Source organism: Leuresthes tenuis, unplaced genomic scaffold (assembly GCF_036924035.1).
Source record: "Leuresthes tenuis unplaced genomic scaffold, fLeuTen1.0.hap1 SCAF_23, whole genome shotgun sequence".
In the NCBI taxonomy this organism is placed as follows: domain Eukaryota; kingdom Metazoa; phylum Chordata; class Actinopteri; order Atheriniformes; family Atherinopsidae; genus Leuresthes; species Leuresthes tenuis.
Window position 1 is genome coordinate 22,846,591 of NW_027325377.1, and position 25,885 is coordinate 22,872,475.

The 25,885-nt window shown below is 44.6% G+C and overlaps 1 protein-coding gene across 6 annotated transcripts in view; it reads right to left on the bottom strand.

The window, feature by feature from the left end:
- The window catches only part of foxp2 (forkhead box P2), a 91,973-nt gene that overhangs the window by 24,234 nt on the left and 41,854 nt on the right, over positions 1–25,885 (bottom strand). For all 6 annotated transcript variants that reach the window (XM_072377786.1, XM_072377785.1, XM_072377783.1 and 3 more), the window contains 5 exons: positions 13,865–13,954; positions 5,041–5,178; positions 3,571–3,660; positions 1,645–1,843; positions 383–668 (listed from right to left, as the gene is read on the bottom strand). In XM_072377786.1, the coding sequence (XP_072233887.1) occupies positions 383–668; positions 1,645–1,843; positions 3,571–3,660; positions 5,041–5,178; positions 13,865–13,954 (803 nt within the window). The remainder of the gene's footprint in view (positions 1–382; positions 669–1,644; positions 1,844–3,570; positions 3,661–5,040; positions 5,179–13,864; positions 13,955–25,885) is intronic.

The following is a 25,885-nucleotide window of genomic DNA, read 5'->3' on the forward strand; positions in this document are numbered from 1 at the left end:
GGTAATTTTCAAAAGAGAAAAAAGAGAGAAAGCGCTAAATACTTAATGTACAAGGGGTTACCTCGTCTTCTCTGCCAGGGAGGCTTGTTGTGAGTCTGCGTGGCTTCTTCTTCTTCCTGCTTTTGATACGTGTGTGCAGGCTAAGTGTGTTCAATGTTCCCTTGGGAGAATAAGGCTCTGATTTTTCCTTTAATATTACCAAGACACTAATAAACTATTGCATAAATAAACAAAACACCTTGTTTTCCCTGGAGTTCTGATGTTTTCCACAGTGAATCTTGGCACAACAACAGGCTTGTGTGATGGGTGCCAAGCATGCTGCTGTGATCTTTTCTTAGTGTCGTAGGGAGAAGGTAGGCTGATGACATTTCAATTGTTTTACCTCTCTCGCTCCCTTTCTCTTTCTCGCTCTCTTCTGTGGTTGAGGGCGGGCGACTGTCCGTTGGTGATGGAGTGGTGAGAGATGGGCGGCGATGCTTTGGCAGGATTGGAGGAGGAGGTAGTTGAAGAGGAGTTGTTGGTGGAGAGGTCTAAACCGCCGCCACCCACAGCGGGCCCAGTGCCGGTGCCACCGCTGCTGTGTTTGATGCCGTTATCCTCCATGGTGTGACCGCCGCCTCCGGTCACATCCTTCCACAACTGCTGGAGCTCTGCGGGGCTCAAGCCACCTACATCAAGAGGGAGAAAAAGGGATTATATTACACAGCGTTCATATCAGTGCTAAATTAAAAGCCTAATATTCTGTATGAAACAAAAGGCTCAACTCTTTAAACAACCAGAGAAGCTTCGTACAGATGATTAACGGGCCTTGGTCTCTGTGAGTGATGCTGCCTCACTAAAAACTTCCATTTGGACTTAACTTCTCGACCTGATAGCAGCTCACACGCATCGCTCTGTTGTGAATATGGAAAAACTATGAAATGTTCCATGTTAGATGCACAAGATTTGTTTAGAGCTTAGAAAAAAAACTAATTAGACATTTTTCACTCATGTGATTTCTGTCAAACATTTCCCTGCTTGTTATCTTCTGTCTCCGCCATTTTGGTGATAAACTGCAAACATGGGTGTTTACTTGGCTCTGGAGGAGAAAATGGAGCCTATTCTCCCATCTCCCTCACTGTGTGTCCTTTTATTAATCTCTTTTGCTTCTCCCAGGTTCTCAGTCAAGGCAGTAAACAACAACAACAACAACTACTGAAAGAAGGAGGGGGCCGGGGAGCGGGGGAATAGGAACAGAGATGGAAACAACAAACACGAACACTGGCAGAGCAGAGCTGCGAGAAAAACAGAGGTAGACAAAGAAAGCAATAATCAAACAAGGAGGAAGAGAAGAGGGAAAGGAAGAATAAAAGACTAAACAAAACATTCATGTGGAGAGTTAAGGACAAATTGGATGGCAGTGGAGCATACCAATGAGGAGAAGCCAGACAAACAGATACACTTAAAGATGAGTGTGTGCAACAGGAAGACAGGTGCATACCGATAAGAAAAACAAAGACAAGAAGACAGAGGAGAAAGACAGACAGGTTTAAAGATACCTGATGGACATCCGGACTAATCACAGAAAGTATGTGACAACAACTGCTGCAAGTCATGTGCTCAAGATCAACACAGCTACATCACCCATTCCCTTCCCCTGCTTACCTGGTGGGGGCAGGGTCTGTCCGGGCAGGGCAGCCTGGCCTGGAGCGGGCCCAGGCAGTGAGAGCAGGCCCTGGCGCTGCATGTTGAGCAGGTGCTGCTGCTGCTGGAGCTGCTGCATCTGCAGGAGCTGCTGCTGGAAGACGAGCTGCTGGGCAGCCAGCTGCTGCTGCTGTTGTTGCTGCTGCTGCTGCTGCTGTTGCTATAGAGAGGAGGAGGAGGAGGAAGAGAGGAGCAGAAGAGGATAGAAGAGAAGAGGGTGGGAAAATTACAGAGGAATTAACAGCTGAGAGCTGGAGAGAAGAGAGAAGACTGAGCTCTGTCTGGTGTGTAAGAGTATGCATCTGCTGTGACCTTAGCTACAGCTCTCTGCTTCTTCCTCTGTGACTCCACAAGCTCTACCTCTCCGTCTGCGCTCACTCAGTCTTTTTCCTGCTTTTTGGACTGTTCCACAACAATGTTGCCTCCTCCTCTTCTTGTGTGTGAGCTCACACACAAACAGCCACAAAGCAATACTGACAGACCAGCTCTCAAGCCCGTCAGTGTATGTGTATGATCGTGTGTGATACTAAGCCTCTGGTATAATCCCCCCTTCTCACACCCCTGATAGTTAATTGTCTCGCCTTCACTGATGGTCTGTTACAGCTTATGTGACCAGAGGTACTGGCAGAATGAGAGATGTACAGCCTCACGTGCACGGGAATGCTCAGGCAGTTGCATAAAGACAGCCAGTTGCGTAAGGCTTGTGCAAAACAACAGCCCAAACAACAATAAAAAGAAAAACATCCAACTCAGTCAACCACATCAAAACAAGACAGAAAGGAGCACATTTTTTCACGTGTATAAAGTGGTGCCAGATTGCAAACGGTTACATAAATTTATGACATCTCAGACTATAACTTGGCTGTATTGTTAGATTTTTTTTTCTCGATGAAGACGTTGTTTTTCAGTGTTTCTCCCACGTTCCTCTCCACACATGGGTCTGTGCACGCTGCTTGTCACACACACGTTTCCGTATGATGTTATCATGGTGCACCTGGGAAGGTGTGTGTGGGGGGGGTAAAACTCGTGATGCGCTCACTGGAAAACAGGCTGCGTAATGGCATGTTGGAGGGAGGCAGTTTGCCCTCCACAACCCTCCCAACGCGCCTCAAGAGAAATAAGAGAGCAATTTCTATTCCATATTTGATGGCGAGGCCTCTGAAAAACTATTCACAAATCCAAACAGAAACAATGCCGCCGGGAGGTCAGTTGCAACTTCCTGTTGGGGCAGCATAATGGGCTGCTTGAGGAGACGCTGAGAGGTGCATCTCGGAGAGAAGAGCATAAATGAAATAAATAAAAGTTGAGTGTGTGTGTGTGTGTGTTGATGAGATTCTTTTTTCCTATCAATTTGACTGCTTCCAGTGTTGTCTGGATGTGGCCCTAGACTTGCTCATGAGGTTCAGCATCAACACTGTTACACAAATGTGCTTGAGGCCGTCATGCTTGTCTCTTCCCTTCTGATAGCCAAGAAGAGAAAAGCCACGTCTGTCGACCAGCTGCCTGTCACTGTGATTTATGAGCGGCGTAAATTGTAACTTTAGTGGTGGAGCATGTGTTTGAGTGTTTGCGCGCCCACAGAAACGGTTCATTAACGGGTTAGATGCAGGACCCTTTGTCTCTGGTCTCCTTGCTATAAATCAGTGAGTAATACCAAAGTGTGTTCAAACGTCACCTGAAACAGTTAATTAATTGGGTCAGTCCCTCCATCTTCATTGATAGTAACAGGAATACAGCTGGCGTGTGTGTGTGTGATGTTCTTTTTTTAATCCAAATTAAACAGACTCATATGACTATTTCCCTGTCTGAGTATACCTTTCTATCACTTCCATGTCATTTAAATGTTGGACTGTTTGTGGAAACATGCATGGCGTTACATCTACCTACCTCTTTAGCCTGCTTGCCAGGGTGCTGTTGCTGGAGAAGCTGTAGATGGAGCTGCTCCTGCTGTTTCTTATAAAACTCCTGCAGGTGTTGCTGTGGACACATACATAAAGACACAGACAAGAATGAGCCAATGCATGTTTTTAAGGTGCTCATCTCCAGATGATCTAATTATCAACCACTGATAATCCTTGGCAAACAGTTAAACAGAGACAACAATCCATCATATTAACTCTGGATTTGGCAGCCCGAGTGCACGCGCTTCCTGTGGAGTGGGTGAAATAAACAGAGTAAACCCTCTTAGGATCAGGCTTACAACAGTGAACTGATTCCTTGAGCACACGGAGTACTATAGCTATTTAAACTTTCATTTCATTTTCTTTCAAGTCATCTTCAGATGGGTGTTTGTCCTGAAAGAGAGTCCATGAAGCAGACCATCTGAATGCACGGCTCTGTGAGAGTAACTCCACATGATTTAACCGGCAGTGATGTTAAAAATGAATGGGAGCCCCAGGGGCAAGTGAAAAATTGTTTTCAGCTCTTGCTGCGGTCACATAAACTACATGAATCAATGATAAAACTTTGCTGTATGCAGGTTTTCACTGTGATCCCTGATGATTTAGGATCGAGGACAGATGTTCTGGATTAAAGATTTGAAGATGATTAACGTTGCTATGTTAAGACTGACCAAGTTAACGACATAGTTACTGGAGTATATAGTGTTATGAAAGTCAGAACTGTTGAGCCAAAATACATGCTAGATAATTGCTTTAGTTGCTGTAAAAAGGATTGGTAATCACATGCAATTGTGCAGAAAGCAAATCTCAAGCACTTAATGAAGAAGGATAATCAGAATGACTGACATTCTTAATTAAACTATTCTCTTTTTCTTAATCAAATCTAAAAATGAGAAATGTATTTCAACGCTGACATGAGACTTTGCCAAGTGTGTGCCTTCTCGACTTGATTCCCAATATTACATCATCCATCACCTATCATTCAGCTTCTGGTGTTCAGCCCAAGTGTGCCCTACTCTCTCAGTCCCTGATGGATGCTTGTCAGGGAATTGAACCAGCGACACACCAGAGACGGTTAATTAGAGGTGACATGAACAAGAACGTCAATTTCAGTTTCCTCTTGGTAAGCGTGTCAAGGACACCGTGTTCAGCTGGCATGAGTGGCGGATGGCTGTAACGCTAACACAGGAGTGACTCAGGGCTGCGTGGGGCTGAATGTTTTCAACAGTTTGGCTAGACGACAATGTTTAGGCACTAAAATAAACATGCAACAAACTTTATATACAGCCGTACAGATTAGTATGTGTTCAGTGTTAAGTGAGTGGAGGGTCGGTAAATATGCATTTCTGATCCAAAGCATACCACCCCCCCACTGACGGGCCATAGCTTGCATCTACACCATGTTAGTGCTGAACTTTTGTTTACACTTTCTACATTTGATCCCGGTCAGATGTACCTGCTGCAGCATGACAGCCTGCTGCTGCTGGAGCAGGGCCTGGAGCTGCTGGGGGGAAAGCACCTGCTGCTGGAGGATCTGCTGCATCTGTTGCGGCGTGATCACCTGGGGACTCATCATGGCCACTGACACTGGAACCTGGACATGGATGAGGAGTGATGAAGCAATGGAAGTTGGGATAGAAGAAGAGAGGGGCAAGACAAACAAGATGCAATAAATGGGAAAATTGAGGGAGGAGAGATGGGGTAAACAATGAGAGAGCGGGTGGGAAATTGATGGAGAGATGAGAAAGATGGGAGAAAGTTTGAAAAAGAGAGCATTAGAAAAATGCATCAGGCATAGTGGTGTGGGTCTACAGGGAGTGTGGTAATTGGAGGTTTGAGAGGTAGGGAGAGCAGGCCTCTCATGGCTGTGACGTTTGGCAGCCTAGAGGAGATGCTGAAGGACAGATGGGTGCTGTGCCTTTGTATTGCTCATCTTATTTTGCTGCCTTCACTCTGCTGGGAAAAGCAGGGGATTTAAATAGACATAGACCTTAATTAGCAGGACCCTTGAACTCCCCCACTTTAGTGTGCCTATCAGTGCTGCTATTGTGAAACAGCATGGAAATGCACAACTCCAAAGTTGATTAAAACTACACTGATGAAGTGGACACATGACAGGCACAATCAGTATAATACCATGGGCCATGGCTAGGAGTACACCTTAAGCAGTATTTTATGTTTGAAGGGAGAAAAACAGGAGCGGCAGACCTTTTAGATGCATTCTGCCGTGAACATCGTGTATTTCTTTCTAAAAAAAAAAGACTCCAGAAGCCTGAGTGTCATTTAGTTTCTGTCGATATATCATTTAAGAAAAAAAAGTGTCATTTTTAAGGCGATAATGATTAAAATATAAGCTGTCAAGTTGCAGCAGAACTCCACCAAAACAAAACAAAGATACATATCCTGTATTTCTTCCAAATTCTTCTGTGTGACTTCTGAGGCAGCAGATCAATAGGAAAACGATATATTTCTCTCCTGTCTTTGATTGCACACATTCTAGCAGGGGAGTGCAAGCTAACAGTTTCATTGTGGAGTTTCAGCTGCTCACGGCTGCTTAAAAATTGAACGACTTTTGTGGAGAAAAGATAACACATTTTTTTCCAAAACAAAGTCAACGAGCAATGATACCACGGCTCAACAGTTCTCGCTTTTTAACTTGAGACGAAACCCGCGTCTCTGTCAGTATGACCTCTGAAAATAATCAGTTTAAGATACATACCGGTTTACTTGTTTCTGTCACAACAATCTTTTCATGCAACACTTTCAAAGCTCGATGCTGCATCGGATTCTGAACAGACAATTTAACGCAGTTAAAACATCACATGGAGTCAGACCCTCACTGATTCTAATTGCAACAGTGTTTGGCTTGGAGCCTCCATGACAGTTGCTCGCCTATATGGTGTGTCAAGGGGCCAGTAAGACATCCCTGTCCTCATCGCCAGCTAATCAAGCTGGCTTGATTACTTTCCATGCATGTCTCTCCTTCCTCCCTCCTTCTCTCTCTCTCTGTCAGGCCTTGACACGTCCTTGTTTAGCTCTCCTCTCCTCGACGCCCGCCCCCCCCACCCCAGGTTTTCCCCCCTCTTTGATTAGCCGAGACATTTGCATGGTCACTACACATTTTTCATTTTAGAAGTCATTATGCATTAGTGGCTCCTGATCGCCCGCCTTGACTAATCCTGATGAACTGAAAATCACAGCTGAAGGTCAACTTCCAGCCGGCCCCGCTGCACATTCATATTCATATTCAAACAAATCCTGCCTCCATTGTTCATTAGAGTCTGAGAGAGAAGGGACTCCATCTAAGGTGGGAGAGATGGAGGAGGAGGAGGATGTTGTGGTACATCTCTTTTCTTCTCTGGACTCCTCGATGCAAGAGCACAAGAGAAATTGCATTCACAATAAGCGAGGCGCTGAACAAAAGCCGTCAAAAGTTGCAAATTAAACAGTCCGTGTGTAATTATGCAAATGCTGTGCTTACACCTTCAATGTTATTAACCCTTAAAGGCACATTTGCAAGGTAAGTAATTACCCCCACAGCCAGTCCTGGTTTTCTGTTGGTTGCTATTACAATAGCACAAGTGCAGCAGAGAAACAACACAAGAGATGCACTCATTAAAACTATTAATTGGGTGCCGGCTCAAAGATGTTTTGGTTCACAAAAGGGATGCAGGCGTAGATGCACAGGATTTAACTCAAATGTATGCGCATGAATATGTAAAGTAGAATTAAAAAGAAATTGCACATCATGCTTCAAACTGTTTCTCCATTGTACAGGTGGTGGAAATGCAGGCATTCAAAGCCATGTAGTTGTAAAGGAGTAATGCAGGAATTAAGCAAACCTGACTTCGATCAAGAAGAGACGAAAAATAAACGGACATTAAACAACAGGTTATAAAATACAAAATGTCTTTCTTTTTTTTTTGCTTTCATTAGCTTTTTATGACGATAATAGGTGATAATCACCTCCATTTCATCCCTGCTCCAAACAAGAAAAAAAAAGAAGTGGTGGGGGTGCAAAAGAGAGAAAAGGCAGCAGGAAGAAAGCGAGGGGAGAAAAGGCACTGGCCCACATCCATTGTGAAGTGCTGCACAATGCTAATTCCAGCATTTAACTGCATGCTTTTCTGCTTGACGTATCAGAGGCTCCAAGATGAAAGCAGATAAGTAATTGCTCTCCTGGTTCTTATTCTTCACTGACAACCCATAAATTTAATTTTACACACACGTTCATTTACATTTTCGAGTATATGACATGATAATTGCAGGAATATAACACCTCCATTCTGCAGGATACTGCAGGAGGGCTTGATTGACGGGAGCGGTGAATTGAAAGGAACAGGAGGCTGAATTGCCTCTCCTTGAAATGATTTCGCCACAAAGGGATAAAATTAATGAGCATTTAGTAGACGTCGGCAGTGGCGTAAACATCCACGCACCGTGAATAGACTATCGCCGAAGAGGAGCCGTGATATCCAATCGGGCTGCGCCTCTGTTTCTCTGTTATCCAAAAAGGAAAGGATGTATTTCCAGTACTGCTGCTAAAGTAGTATTAATGGGATTTATTAAATTGTTTGAAATTAGCTGCAGCTGATGTAGGCACTGGAGACCTTCATAACTGAAAAGGTTCTAATTGTGAAAATTTGCATGGGGGAGAAAAAATAGCTTGGCATTCGAATGCAAGCCCTACTTTACAGACACTGTTAAGAAACATGCTAGTTTTAGACTGAACTCACGATTAGTTTATGTACGTAGTCTTAAAAAGAACAATGACACAGGCTGACACGGACTGTGAAGTTATGTGGTTTGCCCTCCAAGTTGGAGAGCAAAACAAAGGACCTTTAAATTGGCTCATGATGTGAAAACACTGGTGGGGCCCTCACCAGAACAAGCAGATCATTACACCACTCCCGTCTCATCCTCTCCAATACTTTGCAAAAGGTCAAACTCAGGTATTTCTCCCAGCCGAATCTGGCAGCCGACTCTCTCATTATATTTGATTTAACTGGGCATTCTGGCATTAGATGTAAAACACTGCATCTCCACAACTTACTGCTCACTGGCTGGCTGACACGACTGGCTATCCTGATGAATGGGCAAATGTACTTCACTGTGTCGCAGTTTATCTTTACAGCAATGCCTTTTTTTATCAAATTTGGCAAAGCAGGAGATAACTAGTATCAGAGTTCAAACTTACACGATTAGTCTCACAGAGAGGGATTCCTTTTATTTCCATTTCCTTCCATACAAATCACTTTGTAATAATAAGCAGGGGGATATCGGATGATATCAGCCACAAACATTGTGGAGTGGTTATCAGTGGCAGATGTTCCTGTAACACTGGACAGGGGACTGAACTGTGCTACTGACACTGCTAAGATAAATGCAATGAGAAAAGGAAGGTCCTCATAGCCAATTACTGTGGATCTGTGGAAGAAGAGACTAAGCGCTAATTAAGCCACTTGCTTCATTTTACACACAGAGAAAGAGATCCTCCATCGCCACGCCCCATCTCTATTTCATCTGAATCGCCTCAACACCCCACAGGGGCACTGGACCGAGCTCGTGGACTTCTGACCACTCAACTCGCTCCATCGCTCATTCCGTCGCCAATTACCGCCAGATCATTAATGATAGCTGGAATGCTCTACTATAGGGCCACCGGGGCAACAGGGCAAGCTGGACTGGTAAGCGCCTGACTCACAAGTTCAAGCATGTGATATGCAAATAGTGTGTGTGTGTTTACTCTGTAAAAATCCCACGCATACATGTAAGCCTCACTCAAATGCATGTTCAGCTTAGGGAGATCAATACCCTAGATTGTCAGGACTGAAGCTAAGTAGATTACTGAATGTTTTCCTAAATCAATTTCTATAGCAGTTTGGCAGCAGTGCTTGGGAAGTGCAATTTATCATAACATAAAGACCCATCATGTAAAAGCATCTAATAAGAAAGCCTGAGGAGATTGGGACGGGCTTAGCACAATTTCCATATTGATTTATCTCCACATGAAGAAACTTACTGATTAAGCCTCTTGACTGTAGTGTACACCAGCGTGGCTTTGCAACATAACTTGTGCACATTGTTTGTGTCATTATCAGTGTGCTCCGTCACACCCTTATCTCTAAACTGGCACAATTCACTCCCGACTGATGCCTCCCTGCAGGTGCACACAGTTCAAGAGTAAATGGGAGCGGCAGAAAGAGTGAAAGGGAGGGAATTAAAAAGTGCAGAGAGAGAAGGGGGTTGAAATAGAAAGAGAGGGAGAGAGCAGGTGAGGTGGGGGGGTGTAGGGGGGCATTTTCCTCTGATGTTGCAGGTAATATGGCCTCCACTGGATCAGCCTCTTCATCAGTGACACACAGTAAATTACAAGTGCTTCAAGCAGCTCAGTGAATTATAGTTCATCACTTGGAAAGGCTTTCCCCCTCACCACCGGGGCCCAGGCGTATCAGATCTGCCGGTTAGGATCCAATTAACACCCTGGCCAGAATCATCTGATTGCATGTGTAAGGGCTGGTATAACTCGTTTATTGCACCCATGTATCTTCTGTCACAAGGTAAATTTGTTGCTGCTACATCAAAGGTCTGAGCTACTTTTTTTTTTATCCCTCTCTCTCACTTTCTCTTGATCCCTCAAACTCAGCCACCTCGCCTTGGGGTTGCATTTCAACTTCTTTTGCATCACAATGATGAACCTACTCTGTCCTCGCAATTTAGCAATCTTGTCCTGTAGGTGTTGTAAAAGCAAGGAAAAAGGAGAAGGGGGGGAGGGGCGGCACATGAAAAAAAATCTTGTTTTCTGGTAACAAAAGCAGTAACCAAGGGTGTTTGACTTAAAATGTGCTGACATTATTCTCTCTTTCTCTCTCAGAGTCAACAGAAGTTTTCCTCATGAATAACATATTATTTTCCCCCACTCTTTTTCCCCTTCGCTGTGATAATTTTTCTCTATTTTCAGATCCAACCAGAGGGGATGCAGCTGAAAGATATATTCATAAATGTAAATGTGAACTAGCATCCTTTAGCCATGCACGCCGGAGTCAGCTAACCTATACTCAAACCTAGCGTCAAAGCCCTTTTCCTTGCATCTATATGTATGTGCGTTCCGGATGAGAGCCACGAAGCAAATGAGTGCTGCCATTGAGATGATATTGGCTGACTGGTGAAATGTGGGGAGTTGACCTTTAAAAGTGTGACACTTCCCAGATGGCCCAGTGGCCACAGTCTGACTGGCCTGGGCAGAAAGCTCCAGATGTGCAGAAAACACAGCTAAACCAACATCTCCTCAAGATCCGTAAAACTTTAGCATTTTCATTCATCAGCAGCTGAGCATTGTGTGGATGAAACTAGGCTTATTAGTCTTGTAAAAAGGTATTCACAGCTTGACAGTGTGAAAGGGCCACAGCAGTAGCAACACTTGCTCGGGGAAAGCTCTCCAGAATGGAACTGGAAGTTAACTACCAAGAGGAAAGGTCAGGGGCCTCCTTCACACGGCCAAGCACCCAACTAACACACTTCCAGAGCAGGGTTAGGGAGGGTTCTGGTTGTGTATCCCCTGACGTATGGAAGTGCAGGCCGTGTCAGAAAGGGAACCCAGGGGTGATGTGGTAGAAAGACGACGCAAGATGGGTGAGTGTGTTTGGGTCAGTTAAATACCTACCAACACTGCTGTTAAGTCCCGCTTCGCTCTGCTCCTCCTGATGAGCAGACACTGGCACCAAGTCACCTCGTGCAATGCAAAACTTTAACTGTCACTGTGCATGTGTTTGTGTATGAGTGCAGAATGTGTGAAGATGCATTATGTACGTGTGTGTGTGCGAGCGAAACAACTGTCAGATTCACAGGCCTCTGTAATCCTCTCCGCCTCTGCTTGTCCGCGTTTCTTTATTTGTATTCCAAATGTCAGTGTATAAATGCCTTTCAGAGGGGGGATATTGCCATAGAGGAGAGGAGCACGAGAGGAGAGAGCAGCAGAGACAAGAGGGTGTTGTGTGCCTTGGGAGAGCCGTGTAAGCAGCATGGCGGAGACAGGGGGATTTACAGGAAGAAATAGGTGTTTATTGAGTGCTCCCGTGGGCTTACTGTGTAATAATAGACCTGTCACATTACGCAAATGTGGAGAAGCAGCTTGTGTGCGTGTGTTTGTGGGACTGTTGTTTTTTTGTATTTTCCACGGGCGTGCATGTGAGCGCTAGAACTGCCTGCCTCCGCATCATCAACTCCTGAGAGCAAGCGGATAGAATTAGTCAGGCGAGAGCCTTTAGCCGCTAATACGAGTAATTAAAACTGCAAGCTGAGGCACTTAGATGCTTGTGTACTAAATAATTTACATGTCATGATCTATGGATCATTTCTCGCTTCTAAATACCAAAGACGGAGAACAAGAGGAGAGAAGACTGGCAGAGGATTTATCAGCATCTCTGCCATAAGCAGGATGTCATGCTTATATTAATCCTTTTCCCACTTTCTGCTGCTCTAATCATACAAGGGGATCAATCCGTGTGATTCCTCGGGTGGAAAACATGTAACTTGATTGCCATTGACTCTTATCTAGCTGTGAATTTAATCAAATATTGCACTGTAGCGCCCATTGTGGCCTCATAATCCAGGTAAATAACACAGCTTTATTGGGTAAATTCCCTCAAGACAAGAACTAAAAGAAGAAAAAAAAAGCGGGTACCAGGAAAAAAGGTTTTAATCAAGTAAAAGTTTCTGCTGCTTTATACTGATATTTGCACACTGGAGCATTACAGTTAAAATGTCATTTGAAATGAGTGGATTCAAGGGTGCACAACTGCATCTTCCCACTGTGAACATGATCTTGAAGCAGAATGCAGTGAGCCATGCTGGTGCAACTGTGCCCCTCTTACATGATGACACTGTGCTGGAGACTTTTTGGAACAAAGAGGTGAGGATGTTAATAAAGCTGGATCAACAAATGGATTAGCAGGAAGCTGAGAACAGGCTGATCGGAAGGCCCTCTGATTCATATTGATTCATATCGTCAACCAGGCAAAGATGGAGTAAGCAAATGTAAATACTCAATATTTACCATCTGCTGGTGTTATTAGAGGCAGGGGCTTGGACACGGGCTGACAGTTAGCATGCAGCTTTGTTCCTCAGGCCATGCTCTGTATTTGGAGATCATAATCCCATTTGTTTAAAACTATTCAGATAAGTTATAGAGAGTCTCATCACAGCTTCACAAAAAAAAGATATAAACTTAATAAAACAAAAGACCTTTAAAACTATGTACAAGCTGGATGCCATTGAGGAAGATAATATTAATTATCAACACTCTTGATGAGTCTGAGCTGAATTATTTAAAGGCATGACAGAGCCTTTGACAACCTTATCTCTACAGCAGTACGTAATTAGATACACAGGGGTGTGACTCCAATTGAAGGTGTCGCCATTGTTAGACTCTGTGAAAATATCAACGGGTGAGGTTAACGCCAATTTCCCTGTCATTAATGAAATGCACGGCGCTCTTAATGAGGTAAACCATTGCTCTTTGATAGTACTTATTAGCCAAGTGGAGGGCACAAACTCCGACACTTCAGATTCAAACAGCTAGAAATAAATTCCATAAAAAAGACACACATTATAAAAACACGGAGCAGATGTCAAGGGGTCTTTGGAGGAGGAAAACCAGCTAACCAGCTCGTATGAAAAACATCTGAACACCACAGAGAAAGAAGGTGTAAAGGAGCGTGAACCCGTTGGTGTGTGTGTGTGTGTGTGTGTGTGTGAGAGACGTTCTCCAAATCACTGACAACTGAAACAGACAGCTCTACAAATCAATGAGGTAAATTAGCGTTGAAGGGTGGAAATGACATGCGGTTAAAATCAGCTGTGTAACCCACTACTCATCCTGACATGTCTTTCAAATATTAACCAACCTCTGGATTTTCTGTGTCAACAACACGATGGATCTAGTGCAGTGAGGCACACACATAAAAGACGACCTTCAGCTTTAATGACCTTTGGAAATCCTGGTGGCACCACTGTCCAGTTTAATGGACAATATGCATCATATCAAACCACGAGCTTCGTGCGCAGGAGTGGGTAAATGGCCTGGATAAAACTATTTTTCTGGGTTGTATATGTGACGTTTAGCTTCCTGGGGACTGACTTGTCCAGCTTTAGGATTCCAATGACAGGTCAGAGGATTGCGTCTGCAAATCAAACAAACTTTGTGGAACAGAGGAAATCTTCTTTTCGGAGGAGCATGTATTATGGATGGACTTAAAAGATTAGACAGGGAGCTGCTTTACCTGCAGTGGACGCTGCTTGTCCTGGCTCTTTGGAGATTTCAGGCCACTGCCTGGCTGCTGCAAGAGTAATTGCCTCGCTGCTTGTAGTGCCTGGGAAGAAGAGAGCACAATACAAAAGACAGTGTGAGAAAAAGACAGAAAAGAATAACGGGGGGGGGGGGGGGGGGGGGGGACAGGGAAAATAAACTATTAGGTTTCCCGACGCTCACAGTGAAAATAATTCCCAATTTCATGCACAAAAAACAGCTGAAAACCCTGTCAGGTATCAACCCATTCATTCTGACGTGGTTAACACTACGCTGAAGATATGTTTTAGTAGCAATTCACAGAGCTGTGATCAAGGATAAATACCGTTTGTCTAGAGCAGCCCTGAAGAAGAGGATGGAGGAGGCGTTGGGGAGGAGGAGGGGAGGGGAGGCAGAGTAGAATTGACCTGTCTAGTGTGTGCTCAACTGAAATATCCACTTCTCTCTGCAAATTACTACCACATTTGCATATTCATAATATCAATTTGAAGTAGAGGCAGCACCATGTGAAGTGTCCCTTGGAGCTGTAATTAAAGTTGACAAAATCAACATCAGATTACATTTAGAATGAATTAACCAGCAGCCCAGGTTTTACACTATGCATTAAGGGTGCTTATGCACAGGCGATGGATAGCGAGATGAAAAGACTGGTGGGGAAAACAGAGACTGATGAAATTGGTTCACAGTTGTTTACACATGCCCTGAAAAAAATAATCTGTAAATTGTAAAATGTGGTTGAGGCGTAATTTATTTCTCTGGGGTTTGATGGGCTGGCCGTGTGATGAACAAGCACAGGTACGGGGGCAGCTGGGCCGGCAGCTTCAGTCCGATCCGATCCGGAAAGGAACACGGTGCGGAGCTGCTCAACACAACTGAATACATTGAACTGCAGGCCTGGAAGCATCAAGTGGGAGTGGTGGAGTTAAAGAAAGAAAGACAACTTCACAGGTGTTCTGCTTTTGATGAAAAAAAGAGGATGAGTAGAAGAAAAAAAATAACTCAGGTGGAGAGTGACACTTCCCCAGGAATCAGCGGTGCTCATTTTATTCTGGTGCTTGCCTGTATCCATGACAACAGCTGCCTTGACAGGGCGTGCATATGGTGCTGCTCTACCAGGTGGTAGGAACAATGTTTGAACTAGTACATTGAGATCCTGAGCAAACAAGGGGAGAAGACAGGAGACAGACAGAGAAAGGCAGTAAAAAAAGGAGGAGGAGAGAAAAAGTTGCCATGTCTTAACCCTGCAGGGAACACAGCCACCCCCCCTGATCAATTATGAAAAGACAGACCAGGGTGGGGGTGGTGCTGGGGAAGGGGCTGTCTGGCTGCTCAGGAGGAGCCAGGGCTTCTGATCCAAAGTAAACAAACACATTACACTGGCACTGGGTCCTAACAGCATTGATCCGTCTCCTCTGTCAGAGGAGTCCAGTCGCCAGTGCTTTAAATATGTGTGTGTATCTGTTAGCTGAGCCTTTATTCAGAGCACACACTGAGCTATGCATCAACACCTGCAGTGGCCAGCCACACATAAGCATATAAAGTTTTGCTGTAAGGGAACAACATGGCTGGGAAATCAAACACGATGTTTGATTTCTTCAGAACATAAAAGACAAAACAAATTCCTCGAAGGCAGCCAATCACTTTGCTAATTAAAACACAGGGTCCAATTAATCTCACCATGATTGGTGAATCAAAGCAATTATAAGGCTTATTGAGTCCTGCACACAGTAGTTAGAGGGAAGGCTGCTGGATGAGTGCGGCTCAAGGTAGCTGTCAGGGGGAAATGTTTATCCATGTGTGAATCAATAATGACTCGCTGTGTTATACCCAAAGTCAAGAGAGCCGCTCGATATATTACACACAGTCAAGAGTACAAAGAAAGAGACGTTTTTAACTGCACTTCCAATATCTATGCGAAGTAAATATCCAGGGAGGTGCTCGCATGAGAGGTGACGCAGAAGGGTGATGGGAGATCAGCTACACCAGGCTTATTAGAAAAGAAGTCTGCTCAAACTGAGCACTTCTCCAAACATAACGCAGATCTTATCAACACCGGACAAACTTTTCCTCAGTGGCTTGTCATGTCTGAAACTGTCTGTCACCTCTCCCGTGGAAGCGGGGTTAGCCATTCTTCAGTCTGTGATGGTGTGGAAGGTAAGGGAGGAAAAAAAGAAAACTTCTGTCCCCTCACATTCACCAGCTCTGAGTATTCAGCCATTACAGTAAAAAGCACCAATTTGTGCCACCCACTTCTCACTCCACACAGATGGTGAGCTAAAGCCCATCTGAAAGCACAAAAAGCAGCAAATGCCAAGGAAAGTCATCAAAAGTTTTCTGAAGAGCTGCTGGAGCAGACAAAAACAGGCACGAGTGCAGACGCAGCGTCTATTTAACCGAGGTTGCTATGCACGAAAAAATGACATCCCCAGTCTATTAATGCACACATTGTATAAACAGCACAATGTGACACATTCTTTAGAATGAGAGAGCAAGCCAGACAGAGCAAAAGAGAAAAAGAGCCAGGCCCCGCTATATAAATAACAAGGCACTCAGAGGCATATTTGATGTTGATATCCATCACTGAGGCTGGAGAGAAGGGAAAAAAATAAGGGGAGGGAAAATAACACAGAGCGACCGAGACCGCGACACAGAGATCCTTATGAAAATAAGATTCAGCCCAAATGGATCTGGTGTAATTGGTTTCAGATAGTGAGGTCAGGAGAAAGGCGATACAGGCAACTATTATGCGAAACGGACTGAGAAACAAGAATGTTTACACAGGCATTCCTCTCCTACATTAATAGGCATGCAGAGATCACTAGAGAGGGCGAAAAATAGAGAGAGTGAGAAGAAGCTGACAGAAAAAGGAGGAATGGGGGAACAGAGAAAGAAGGGCCCCTTACAGACAGGACGGTAGTTCAATACGCAACACGGCAATAGGCACCTATCACAATGCATCTCTGTAAGGAGCAGGCAAAGATCTGAAACAAGGATGAAATACTTTAGCAGGGCCTTCAACATAAAGTCTAACCATTACAAATCTCCAGATTGCTTATTGCATGTGGTGGTGCTGACGGGGGGGCGGGGGGGTGGAGACACACATAAGCCTTCCGTGAAGAATGTCACTCTTTCAAATCCACACGGAGACTTCACAATATTCAGCCATGGCATTGGAATTGGATATGTTTGAGTGGCTGTGACATTGTGTTTGGACAGGGCACATCGCTTCCTGGCTCAAATCACAGTGGGAGTTGTTGTTATTAAGAGTTATAGCTGATATTGGAATGATGACACAGGTTTGTAATAAGCTGCCCCCAACAGGTACGTGTTCACAGGATGTTTCTGTGTCCCTGGCTGTAAACCTGGCGCGTCAGTTGTTGATCAGTTGTAAGAAATGGGCTTGTACGCGCTCTCTGTTGTGCTGAACAGATGTTTTGTGTGTACGCACGTGTGTGTTTATTGTAGGGAGGAGAGGGCTGCTGTTCAACACCAGGCTCTCGGCCAGAACAACTCCAGTCAAACTGACAGCTTTGACAACTCTTACACACACACGCTTCAGGCATAAGCACACGCATGCACAGACAGCACTGCATCACCCGCTTATCTGTCTTCGCTTCCAGGAAGAGGAGAGAGGCGGTATGCGAGTGAGAAAAAGTGGGACTCTCTATCGAGTTGGAGGAGTTACATGCCATAAAAAACAGTTTAAGCTGAACAAACAAATATGTTGGCAGGAGATTTGCTCCGACACCAAAATATTTACACCATATTGTCTCATTTAAGTGGATTCAGGGCAGATGGATGGATGGATACAGATCTGAAGGGGCTGGCTGGAGAGGATAAACAAATAAGAGGAGAAGCAGGATAAGATGCCCCGTTCAAAGTCTGAATGCAAGCCGGGGATTTCATTTTGTGAAAACAAAAATGTACCTTCAGTGGAAAAACTTATCCCTCATAAAGGTCACGACTGGCAACAGAGCTCCAGATTCAGTTCCCTTATCACCTCCACAAAGCCCAGACAGCACACAATACACACCTTGGTCTGCTGGATTGAATACTTGGAAGGAAAATAAAAAGTGATGACTCGGGCTGAAGTGACACACTGGTCTGGACGTGTTGACGGCAAAGCAAACCTGCAACCCCAGGCGCTCCCAAACATATCTGCGGGGGAACAAGGCGTAAGGCAGGGAGAAAAGGGAGAATTTGGAAAGTATGCAGGAGTAACGAGCATTTTAATGTATGAGTGGATAAATCAACAGTCCGTGGAGAATCTGCTCGGGCCTCAGGATGGAGGTAAAACATCCAGCAGAACAATGGGCTTCTGTGTCCCGCTCCGCCACCTCTGTGAGGATATGTTCAGCTACTTCAGCTGCCTCAACATACAAAGTTCTTCAGCCAAAAACACAAGTCAACTCTAACTTATGCTAATTTGTTTTCTGTCTTCCTTGTGTGATGATCACTGCCTCTGCTCCTCGCTGCTTCTCTGCTGCGCTCTGAATTCAAGCCATTCTCCCCCTCTCACACGCCTCTGTGTGCTCATATCAAATTATTCATTTCTTCCTCTCATCTTTTCTTTCCTCCCACTTTCTCCCATCTATCTCACCTCTTGTTTATTGATTCTCTAGATTAAGAATTCCTAGGGTGACGGATTGTAACACACAAGCATCAAATTATTTTGGGGTGTGCTTATTTGCCTTTCCCTTGCATCTATTTGGCCTGTGTCTGTAGACAATTATGCCTACCCAGCCCCAGACTCAGGTGCTAATAATGAAGGACAAATAGAATCGTATGTGTAAACTTCTCCCACTGATGAAAATTTATATTAACTTTCTACCACAGTAAACAGAGCTGCATAGCTACACCGTCCCCGGAGGACTGACGAGATGAATTTGCTCGCTCCTAACCCAGGAAGAAAGCTTGTAGAGGAGAGAAGAGCGCTGGTGGAAAGAGGGACTCGGAGGTGTCTTCCTCCATTGTGTAGCTGCGCATGTATTTTTCCCCTCTTACAAACAAAACGTGGGTCTGTTTTGCAGATCAAAGATCAGAAATATGCACCGATGTCTGGGAGAATATACGAGCCAATATGCTGAGACACTGACAGGCTGCGGCAGTGATAATGGAGAGCATGGCCTTCTGCCATGACTCACTAACACCCCACCCCCTGCTGTTGTCACCAGGCATATTCTCTACTAACATGTATCAGTTAAAGCAAAGGGAGCTGTCTTTTTTTAAGCCCTCAATCCCCAAACTGAGGTAGAATTTTACTAAATATAAAATGCAAACCAAAAAAATCAAAGGTGGAACTTGATTTCCTGTAAAACTACATAATGGAAGTTATCCAGATGTGCCCTTACAGGTTCCACACAAATATCAAGTTAATCCTCACAGTTTACGTACTCCCCTTGCTCTCCGCTCCAAGTCTTCACTTTGGCCCGTCCTGTATCGCTACAACTGCTCCAAGGTAAGTCTTTCACAGCCTGCCAACTGCAAACCTCCTAAATATGCCATCACTTAAAGACAGGGTGGAAGAAAAACACAAAAATAAAAAGAGAGAGGCCAGGAAAGGCATTTGTGTCGGTGCAAAGAGAAAGAGTTTCAGACAGCTGGTTAAATGTGCTCTTTGCAAAAGAAAAAAATGGTGTGAGGTAAAGTTTAGTTGGACTTTCAGAGACATTTTCCCTCCGTCTGTTCTGAAGTTTCCTGCACAGGTGAAGATGACCGTTCCATCAACTCCTTCTTTACAGGTCACACATCTGGATGAATCGCTGATATGAAACAGCAACGTATTAAAGGCGCTGAGCTCAGTGGAAAAACTGGAACTGTGGAAAGAAAGTAGGATGCAGATGATCTGAAACGTGACAAACGAATGAAAAAAGGACCGTAGGCTTACTGCCTACAGCAGCTGTTCAAAGAGCAAACTACTGCAGGCATTTCGGCATCATCCCTTTCAGAGGATCAGACAGTTGGATAAAGTCACTTTTCATGGAGCTGTCTGTCTTTGTTGACAAGGCTTAGGCTCCCACTCCAAAGAAAAAAGGCCAGGAGCGACTGGCAATCTGATTATGACACCAGAGAACAAGCGGCTGCCGCAAAAAAAGACGATTTTGTGCAGAATCTCACCAGCAGAGGCAGCAGAAAAACATGAATGTTGACACAATCTTCATGTACAGCACATCGGACACACATGCACCAGCAGAGATCAGGGCCACAGTGATGAATAAAAGCTTCGTGAGCTGCTGTATCCAAGCTGCATTTAAGTCAATCTGCCTTCAATTAAACCCACTAAAGTCACAAGTCATTTGGTAAACCAGCACAGCTTCCACGTTACAGTGTTATTTGTCTTTATGTCGTCAAAACCCGCCTAAAAGAAGAGGCTGACGTCATTGAGACTCCTCACTGTTGTGGGTGTGCACTGACACGAGCAACACGAGCCGCTGTGCTGATTGAGTGCTTCTGTATATGACCCTGTCTTGGGGGCTCTGCTGTTGCAGGTCAATAGTATGAGTGTCTGTCTGCCTCATCCTGCAGAGCTCAGGTTAAGTGTTGAGTCTAAGTGTTACCCTCTTCATGTGGTCGATGAGAGAGAAAGCCCCCCGACCGACCTGAGCTGTGAGTGAACTGACCTCAATCACAGGTGCAGCATGATTCCAGCGTTCTCAGCCTGTTCACAGGACGTGAACACACTCCGACACAGTGCTTTACCCAGTGTACACCATCCATCGTTATTTCTTTTCTTAATTTTAATCAGGGGAGGCGAGACAATTCAATCCAGTTTTATTCCATTCCACTGAAGCAAACCAGGACAGACTTTTAATGGCAATTACTGAATTTAAGCAAGTTCATGTGTCTGCTTTGTTTTGCCAGTCCTCTAAGTGAGGAGTGCTCTCCACTGAGGGTGATATATCGTTCAATGTATGCCTCACTTCCCCCAAAGATCAACTCAATAAACAGCCACTCCATCTGCCAGTGGAAGGGCACTCCCCATCTCCTCTCTCAATCTCTTTACTTATGTAACACCTATCTTTTCCTGTGCTCCTCCTTCTCTCTTTCTTCCATCCACTCTGCGTTGCACCTTGGTGGTTGTCTTGTGAATATTCCAATTACAGCGATGTGTGTTTGACCTTTAAGTGAGCAGGAGAAGATATAGTTATCTACCTTCCACTCTGACACCCAGCATCTGTCAATCAGCACCACCTCCCCCTCCAACAAGCTCACCAGAACAGGCTCGACTAAGCCGGGTCTCGTGTTTGTGTGTTTGTCTGTGTGTGAAAAATGAGAAAGAGATGGAGAAAAGGAGCACAGACTGTGACCAGGGTACCAGAGTGAGGTAAAAAAAAACAGCCTTGGAGAGTTCAAGTGATTAAAAAAAAAGAGAAGCGTACAAATACATCAGGTTTGAGCATGAATACACAAACACACGTGAACACATAAGACAGAGATGTTAAACAAGCTTTTCCTCAGTCTGAGAGCAGCCCGACTGCACTTTACTTCCATAAACAAAGACTTTTCTCAACAGCATCATGCTTCTAAGAACAAGCAAGCGTGAGCAGAATCGCTCTTCTTCGGTTTCATTCCTGCACCCGCCCTTTTCCAAAAGGCTAATCTACATCTTTCATTGAATCAAGAATGGAAATTCACAAGAAATGCTTCTTTTTCAATTTCATGCTGAAGTAGCTCAAGTTAGTGGATGTAATTTCTCCTAACAAGAAAATGTATCACTCTGTCGCACACTTAGTCCAGCTATGTGAGAAAAAGGGGCTCCTTTCTGCAATTTTTTTCTTTCTCGGGCTTTGATAAATGTGCCAAAAGCATGATCACTCCCTTCATAGCACTCCATACAAGGACAGAACAATTACAGTGGTTATCAGAAAAAAACTAAAAAGCTGTGGTTGAAATTTGCATGAAAGATAAATGACGTATAATTTAGGGCTCTGATATGAGTATTACAAAGTGAAGTACAGACTAAGTCAAGAGGAGGAAGGGCTTCACTTTAAACATACTGCAGAGGCCTCATGTGAAGGCACAAAGTCAAAAACAGGAAGGAATTCTCTCTTCACACGTTTAAAACCTGTGCCAACACAGAACAATTTCCTTGCTGCGACACAAATTCTTGGGACGACTAACGATGCAAAAACTCCTGCAAATCCATTTGAAGTTTTGTGCAAATTAGGATTATCAGCTTTGAGGTGAATTGGATGATGAAGTCCAAACAGGTGAAAAGGAATGCATGAAGAATAGTATCACAGAAACAATACCACGCATGGCCAAGCCACCCGGCTAATGTATATTTATCATGTAAACTTCGGATAAATGCATATGCAGAAACAATCAAATCTCTTGGTTTCCACTGGAAGATTTTGCACGATGGACTCAAGCGTGAAACCAATATCAGCTTAGTGTCTACTCAAGCTTGAAGTGCTGCGCCCGGCTCACAAAGCATGTTCTGCATATGCTCATGGGCGTCCTTTTTATCAGGGTGGAACAAGCAGCTTTCCAGTGCTATCACTGATCAATTCGCACCAGTTAAGTCCCCAGTGTGGGTAAATAAGCAGCGGTTAAGTCCTGATGAGGAATGGCAGGCTGTTTGAGTGGGAACATAGGCTGGAGAGAGGCGGTCCTGCCTATCTTTGCTACAACGGATGCCGAGTGTGACTTCTGTCATCAACCTCAGGCTACAGTACATCTTATTCTCTGTATCTGCCCAAAACAAACGGTTTACTCTCCGAAAAGGACTCAATTGTATGTGGATTTTCTTTCACAAATCACCTCTCCAGACTTTTTATTTGTCAACTTGTTTTCTGTATTTGCTCTCATCGAGATATAGAAATATTTCTTATAAACGTAAATGATACAGATTTCAGCCCACCAGAGAGGAAGAGACCTCGGCTGATACCCTTTAAAACTCAGCAGCCTTAGCTCTAAAGCTTGCAGTGAAGAGAGCCAAAGCCAGCACTAAGTGACATGTCAGTCAGTTTGCCTGTTTGAAGCCTTCAATTCCCCACAGCCTGAGCTTATTTACTGCATTTGTATGAAAAGCTGTGGCGAGGAGAGGGCTGAGAGCCCGGCGGGCTCTCTTACATATGTATACAGTGTTTGGAGGCAATGCGTAAAGAGCATCTCCCATTGCAGGCTGGTGATGTTACAACAAACAACCTGGGAGAAGGCTGGAGCCATTTATATATCCAAAAATGGGTCAGGGATGAAGATAATCGGAGCAAATGCATTAAAAAAAAAGGAAAAGCTGTGATGATACCTGGAATCTGTTAGCAGAGATTCGGGGCGTATTGGAAAAAAGAGCATCAGTGACATTAAAGATGCTACTTCTTCTTCTTGCTAGTCATCTTCTTAACCAGATTTCAAGTCATTTTAGTATTAGTTAGGGAAGAGGAAGAGGGTATACACAACAAACCACCGGGCATGCGTTTCACAGTCTGATTTGTTACTATTCATGACTAAAGCAGAGAGAAACTGTAATACTAGACATGCTTGTTAAATTCACAACACTCCAAAGCTGCCTTCTAGCAAATCCTGTCTTTTGGTTGTCAGCTTAAGACACCCGGCATATGCATATGTAGGATTTTTAAGCTCTGTTAAATGGATAGCGGTGTCGTGGCCTATCAAACGACTGTAAGCCACTTGCCTTTTTTGGGGGGTGGGGGGACAATTACAGAGAGAGCAGGCAGCAATGCGTTACCTCGTGTGCATCAGAAACACCCCCCCACCCCACAGAAGTTTTCTTCATCCTCCAGTTATCTGCACATTAGGAGGAAACAGAAGCATTTACATGTATGTGCCCAGGCTGTGCCTGACAGTTTCACTCCACCCCACTTTATTAATGACTGTTTAAGCCGATGACAGGGGAGTGGCAACAAACAATGACAGAATGCCTGTTTTCGATTGTGAGGCCGCTAAAGATGATGCGCCATTCACCACCAAGCCGGTTTGCAAATAAATTACTGTGGAGGGTATTGAGCTGAAGCAATTGCTTCGCCCTCTAAGAGAATGCACAGAGTGTGTGTCTGTGTGTTGCTGCGCGGTTGTATACGTGTTTGTGCTTGTGTGAGCACACGTATAGATCCAGTGCCATTTATTTCCCAGAGCTGGACCGGGGCAGTTAGGGAGGCGTAAAAGGAAATGAGTTGTGAAGTGGCCATTGATCCTGGCCTGCGCTGGGTTGGCTGGAGCCTGCAGGACGATTGGCTGCTGTTTGTGCGACTCAATGCCTCTTATTTACACATAGGTGGTTAACCCTGGCCAGGTCATTCATCACAGGACTGCTGGTCCACACAGGACAAAAGGAGGAGAAAAAGACTAAAATGTGTCAGGCCTCATCTGAATAAACAATGTCAACCAGTTAATGCAGTTACCGTTCCCACTAAAGTACATGAAAATGTAAATTCTGCTCTTCCTGACATAAGAATGGATGTGCACACTTTGGTGTCGTTTCCTACCTGTGCTGCCTTTGACCTGTACAGTACACTGCTCTCACTTCACCACAGCTCCCAACTGCTCGAGGATAAAATGCCCATAAGTGTTCATTTCCAGCAGATTTCACTCCATCTCTCATCCTCTCCTCACAATTCCTCCATCGCTCCCTCTCCCACTCTCTCACTGTCCCTTTCTCCTCGTGTCTCTTTCAAGCCTTGCAGCTTGACATTTCGCCATGCTCTCAAGGGACGCCTGTGCGAAATGGAGTTACTGGGAGAGTGCCACTGTAAATTCCAGAAGGCCACATGTAATGTGTCTTAAACATAGATGGACAGCCCAGGTTTCAAGGAGCTGAAGAATGAAAAAGAATGGCAGTGAAGGGGAGAGCAGGAGGAAGAGGTGGTGTCTAGATAGATAATAGAATAATACTGTGTTTTGTCTGGGGAAGGGTGAGCAAACAGTAGCTATGCTGTCATTCACATCCTATATCTTTAGTGTCATCGCAAAGGGGGGAACTACAGGCCTATATGTCACAGGCCTGTATGTACTATTCTGTGGGGACTGTCTGCTGATAGCCAGCTTGGAAATAAAAAGAAGGATGGCTTTCATTGTAAATAAGTCAGACACAAGGATTGCCAGCAAAGAGCCGTCTTTTCACTGAAAGGGGAAATAATTTCACAAAGACATACAGTACACCCAGCTTTCCTAATGCTCCTCCTGCCTTTACAGAGAAACCTTATCTTGGCACAGACAATGATGTTTAACAAAGGGCTCCTTTATGAAATCGTTCATTTTTCAGCTGAGGTCTTTCTCCTGTCCTGAGAGGTGATTGATGCATCAGGCCAGGGCCAGTGTCTTATTTACACAGTTGAGTGGGGCAATCTCAGGCCTGAAAGATAAACCTAATGAGCTTCTTTGTGTAAGGGTGCAAATGAGAGACACCATCCTCCCACCCTTCTTCCCTGCTCCATCCAAAGGGACAGTCTGGGTGATTAGGCCTTTAAATTATGCTCAAGGGCAAAGCCCAGATTTGCATCTTAGGTGTGTGTGTGTGTGTGTGTGGCTTCTCAAATATGGCACAAAAAGAGAGGCAGAGAGGCAGGTGAAGGGCAGACGGAGAAAGATGCTTGAGGCTTGTTTGTGGAAAGTGATGTTAGGTGAGAACTGTGTGTCAGTATTTTAGAGAGACTGCACCCAGTGTATATTAAACAACAAGTTTGAGCTGCTGGAGGAGGGAGATGAGCTCATATGCATGTCAAATGGCTGTGCATATGCATACACACACAACTGTCATTTTGTCCTTTGTCTGTGGGGTAACTTTCTCCCTAATGACTTTCATTTTTGGGGAGAATTTCATTTGCCCCTAAACCCTAAATACTACCCATCACTTGCTGTCAGGTTTCTCATCCCTTCTATTTCCTGCAGCTAAACAGCTGGGAAGGCAGGTTAATTGCTGTCACTCTCAAGTTGGACCACTGCCTTCCTCTCGTGTAGCGACAGGGGTAACCTAGAAGTAAGATGGCACCTTGGCGCACTTATTGTAATTTATGTCAATTTGTTGCAGTCATTT